Genomic DNA, 5424 nt, shown 5'->3' on the forward strand with positions numbered 1-5424 from the left:
GAAATGAGATACGAACGTATCCAGCTACCAGCTGTGCGCAGACCCAAGCCACTGATTTAAAAGTGTTTTTTGTGCATTTTTTTTGTATATAAGAAAACAAGGTCGATGGCATACTGACGGCTGCAGGTAGCCAAGAGTCAAATAGATTGTACTCTGGACCTAAAAGTGGGCAGTTCTTCAAGTTCTAAGTACAGATGGTTCTATTGAAGGACGAGGTCCAGTCGCGCTGGTATCTGTTAGTAGTGGAGGCTACCTCTTCCGATTCTAGAATCTGGTAGCTTTAATAACAATATGTTGAGGATCATCAGAACTCTAGATCTAACTCTCATTAATTCCAACAAGGCCCAGCCGATGTGTTGTAGAATGGCGGTCACACTGCCCACAGAGACCCGAGAATTTGTTTCAGCTATGTTTGGGTCTTAACTTAGGTGTTCAGGGTAATTTTACATGTTTTGAGGGGTTAAGATCGATTTTCAGGAAAAATGACGCCCCAGTGATTATATATAGCATTTTTACCGAAAATCGATCTAAACCCCTAAACATGTAAATAGAGCTGTAACAGGTTCTCATGTCCCTGTGACACTGCCCAGTTCCCTCGATTTGTGGTCGCCTGCTTCAAATATTGTGTGTAAGGGTCCCAGGATGAGACGCATATTCCCATGTTGAGGGGACAAGTGTGGTGAATGCACGGGCTTTGACATGACAACACACTTCTCGGGGTTGAATTGCGTTTGTCCTCCCACTTTTGTGGATGTTCCAAGTCTTTTTAGACACATAGACTAGCGAATAGACGTACGTTAGAGTCCACAGATTCTGGCATGTCGTTGATGTACAACAGGAAAACTAGCAGACAAACTGATGTTCTTGAAGCCGGACCCCTGACCTTACATCATAAATGGATTCCTTCGACAACCACGGGTTGTTTTCTTGATGTGCAAAATGTCCCCGAGCAAGCCGTGGATGCTGTTGCGAAATCTAAAGTGCTGTATTTCCTTGAGTAGTTTCTGGTGGAGCACTTTATCGAACGCCTAGCACGAGATTCATCTGGGCACCTCCGTCGATGGCGCTATAGCTTCTTCTTCAGCGGAAGTCTTGCTGACACGGGGTTTCGACTTTAACCAAAACAGTATATATGTATCTTATGCATGACCTATAATGATAATTTGATTCTAGTTGCCGCAAGATTAACACAAAAATCACGTACCGGTACTATGGTCAACTGTACTGGGTTTGCGATGTGAGAGGATTATTAAGAGATGAATCGAAACAACTTCACTCTTCAACTTTTCATTTTATTCCCGGAACAGGAAGTCAAACAACAAAACATAGAAACAAGATACGGAGACGGAATACAATAATACACAAAAACGGTTAGTTCCGGATATTCTATTAAAGGTTATAATATAATATATACCATGTATATAACACAACGTCCAAGAATCAAAGTTCTACCAATATGGTTAGAATATAAACCTCTACAGTCAGGATATGGCCTAAACACATCTATACTACGGTGAATAAACGGCATACGTATATTTAAACTTGGGAGGTCATGTCATCGAAACTTGGTCGGCCTAGTTACCTCCCGTTGAACGAGAATTACAGTTTTTTTACATAGTTGTTATCTTTTTGTGAAGGTTTGGTGTAAGGCGGCGTGTTGTTTTGAACACAACACATTAAGACATTTTCAAATTCTTTAACCCGTGTTTTACAACCTTATGCTAGAGATCGGAATATTAGTCGGTCATGTACCGGTGTGCACAGGTTCCTAACACAGGGATCTGAGAATTTGTTACAGCTATATCTGTACCTCAACTGAGATGTACAGAATTTAGACGCTCACCAAAGGCCAAAATTAGCTGTAACAAATTCTCATGTCCATGTAGTTCCTTCCGAGAATTCGAATAAAAGGAAAACTGAACGAATGAAGCTGGACCACATTTACTCTTCCTTTAGAGGATGCACACCCCTCTCCTTTATACGTTTTCCGATCTGTGCTACGGTTCCAGCACCTACCCCAACAATTGCTGGTCTTAATTATACCACGGACTTAGATAACATGTAATTAATTATAAAGTAGATCGAAACATTAACAAATGTTGCCGACAGGGCCGTTATCTACGATCCGAAAAGATTACATGGATGAGAGCAGTGGTGACAACAACTTCTATATAAAGGATACACAGGACTGGTGCTTCGCGCCATATCCTTCAATTTATCGGACTTGAGCAAGGCTAGTGCTACAGGTGATACGCGACATCAACGTTAATACCTTGTAGCACTAGGAGTAGTAATGCCGTAGTCAGGTGCGATAATATGTTGAATGTTTGTTAGCGGAACGCAGCTAGATGCTAAATCGAAAAGCAAGAAAATCGCCATTCGTACGGTTAAGTTTATATCTGTCAGCACGTTAACTATGTACATTTAATCAATAATGTATCCCGACTAAGAATAAATGAATTTTACTTTTAATTACTGGAGATATTAACGAAAAATGATTCAAGTCAACACACGATAAAAGGCAACATTCTTTCGATTGTTTTACTATGAACGTTGTAATATAGAACGCGGATATCATGGTTTATAATACAAAAGGTACACGTACAGTAGGGCACGTAGCGTATGTTTACATAACTCATACTAGTATCCAGTTTGAAAATACACAGTACACTATTTGAACCTATATGATCACAGTGTTGTACAGCACAGACGTATAATCATCAAGCTAAATGCTGTTACAGTGAGTGCCGTAAGTCTTTCACGTTACGTCATTGGATTCTAACTTATGTTGATTTACTGGGAGGGGGTTCAAATTATTTCCGTCACTTCGTTTAACATCCCAATTTGATATAACTTACTATCCTGTTGTATAATTATCCCGTGTTTATTGTGGTAATATTTATATTATTGTCCGTGATTCTGTTATCGAGATATCATCCCAGCATACATGTTATATTTTGACGTCATTTCCATGAACACATTGCTAAATTTTGCCATAAAAATTGCTTTGGTCCATTCACTCATTATGGTTAGAATTTGAGATAACCGCCGGCGATCTATAAATATAACCAATAGAAGCGCAGGGTAATTCTTTACCTTTTTAAAATATCATCATTTTTGACTTAAAGTGAAGTAATAAAATAGAATTATTGTTCGAAAGTTAATTAATTAATATGACATGATGGGAAAATGGCGTAACTTGGAAGACATAATGCACGTCACCGTACGTCGTAAGCTTTTCAATATGTTAAGTCACAGTACTATTTTGTAGTAAAGAGTCACCACTGTTGCTAAATGTCAGTCTTCAGAAGCTTTCCAAATAATAATTATTATTGTGTTCCTGCTACATACCTTTTCTGTATATTAAAAAATCACAAATGTGTCCAAGCTAAATATTAACATAGCAAAGTCTGTGTAATTAAGTACTCAATGTTCAATCAAAAATTAAATAATTTAATTTAACTCTATCGTGTCCAACCACAAAATGTTCAATCAAAAATCAAATTACGTATATTTAACTTTATCGTGTCCAACCACACACCTTGCAGTTAAAGCCACACACATAGCAAGTTCTGTGTCCATAGTTACACGGCGCGTGATTGTTCCGCAGATAGTGATGGTCATTGTGCCCCCTAGGTGGTCTATGATTAGTTGTACTCCTTGATTGGTCGGGGCTGTCGGCGGTGACCCTGCTGGCTGTACTGGACTTTCTTTTTGCGGTAGTTGATCGGACGGATGGTGTTGAAATCAAAGTAGCTACACTGATATTTATCGTTCTCCTGCACCTGTGGACAGATGGTCTGGAACTTGTAGCCAAAGTGTATCTCCTCTGGAATGTAAGACGTCCTTACCTGGACAGTCATGCTGGTTGATTCAATGACACCTTCCAAGAGCACAACCAATTCGGAGAATCCTCCAAACTCGTCCAATTTCTCCGGCGGCCATAGCGGGCTGTTGACGTCAATATTGTGATACATAACGGCAGGCCAAAGCAGAGTTAGGACGTCACTTCCGCCCTCTGATTGAAAGTCAATAAAGCTTTGCTGCAGATATTCTTTCCCTTCGTTATCAGCACTGCGTCGGACCATGATGCCAGTGGCTTTAGGCCCCAAGAGTTGCGAGCGCCGGAAGTCGCCGACTCTGATCATGAGTCGCCATTGTCCATCGACAACTCCAATGCAGGCCTTGCTACTAAACACAACGGTCTCCCCGCGACACTTTGACCGTTGCAATTTAGTGAAAACGAGAGCAGCCGTCAAACAGTGGACGGCCAACCCAACCACAAATTGGAAAAATACCGTCAGTACGGCGTGTGGACACTCTGACGTGAGGCCCCGGTAGCCGTATCCAATTGTGTGTTGGGTTTCTATAGAAAACAGGAAGGCACTTGTAAAGTCAAATACGTTATAAATACATGGTGTTTCATCAGAATCTTCCCCGAGGCTGATGATCTCGGGGTCGTTATGAGCTATACTATAGCCGTAGTACAACAGAGCGAACACCAACCAAGTCAATATGAATCCCATAACGAAGATAATAAATGACCAACGCCATTTTGCGTCTACTAAAGTTGTCAGAGCATCCCTGAAGTAATGTGATATAATAAATTTGTTTCCACTGTCCAGTTTGACCCGAAATGTCCCTTGTTTAGTGACCACTCGGTGTTTGCTGTTATTGGAATCAAAATCGGAGCATCCGTCAGGAAGTACCGACATTCGCATCATCGTTACAGAGATCCGATTATTCACCGTCCTATATTGGTACAGCACGTACCTCTATAGGACATCCATCACTTACACACAAACCTTAACGCTTGGTATACTGCCTGATGACAGTTTTGTTTCTGACAACGGATGTCTACTACGCTGAAGTGACCACTTATGGCGTACTATTTTCAGGTGTGGTATAGTCTACCTGTACAGGTGAGTAATGGGCGGTGATTATTTTGACACACGTGTAGACTGACATGTGAGATATGTAAAACCTGCCACTCACATTGCACCAGCAGATGTTAACATTTACTTTTTCAACAAGGACGAGCATGCGCAAGACACAAACACTATCATCAACGGGCGTGTTCGCGGAAGTGTTCATAGAAAACTGGCAGGAATTTACTGGAAAATATTCCCTAACACTCCACGAGGAAACAAAATAAAAGTATATGATTTATATAATGATAAAATGATGATATCAAAGAAAACGGCAAAACATCATTCAAGTCTGATCATTTTTACTAACGCCCTCCATCCTTTCGTCTCAATTGGCCCATGGTCCAATCAGATTGAGCGTAATGTATAACCCTAAAACATCTGAGTTGGGCCGTGACATGTGTAAAGAATACATTATCGGTACAACAACGTGACACTTACACGTACAGGTATTATATACATCGTTATGGAAATAAGGGCCGTTTTATTCCAGGAA

The 5424-nt window shown here is 40.6% G+C and overlaps 1 protein-coding gene across 1 annotated transcript; it reads right to left on the reverse strand.

Moving 5' to 3' along the window:
• Positions 1 to 1227: 1227 nt before the first annotated feature.
• Positions 1228 to 4905, reverse strand: LOC110453947 (ATP-sensitive inward rectifier potassium channel 1-like). The gene has a single exon (XM_021503204.1). The coding sequence runs from the start codon at positions 4722 to 4724 to the stop codon at positions 3648 to 3650; it is 1077 nt and encodes a 358-aa protein (XP_021358879.1). The 5' UTR covers positions 4725 to 4905; the 3' UTR covers positions 1228 to 3647.
• Positions 4906 to 5424: the final 519 nt, after the last annotated feature.

The sequence above is a fragment of the Mizuhopecten yessoensis genome, unplaced genomic scaffold (genome assembly GCF_002113885.1).
Source record: "Mizuhopecten yessoensis strain PY_sf001 unplaced genomic scaffold, ASM211388v2 scaffold7547, whole genome shotgun sequence".
NCBI classification, from domain to species: Eukaryota; Metazoa; Mollusca; class Bivalvia; order Pectinida; family Pectinidae; genus Mizuhopecten; species Mizuhopecten yessoensis.

Bases quoted from the DNA above. Each gene is read 5' to 3' on its own strand.
- LOC110453947 (XM_021503204.1), bottom strand. From the start codon at position 4,724: ATGATGCGAATGTCGGTACTTCCTGACGGATGCTCCGATTTTGATTCC.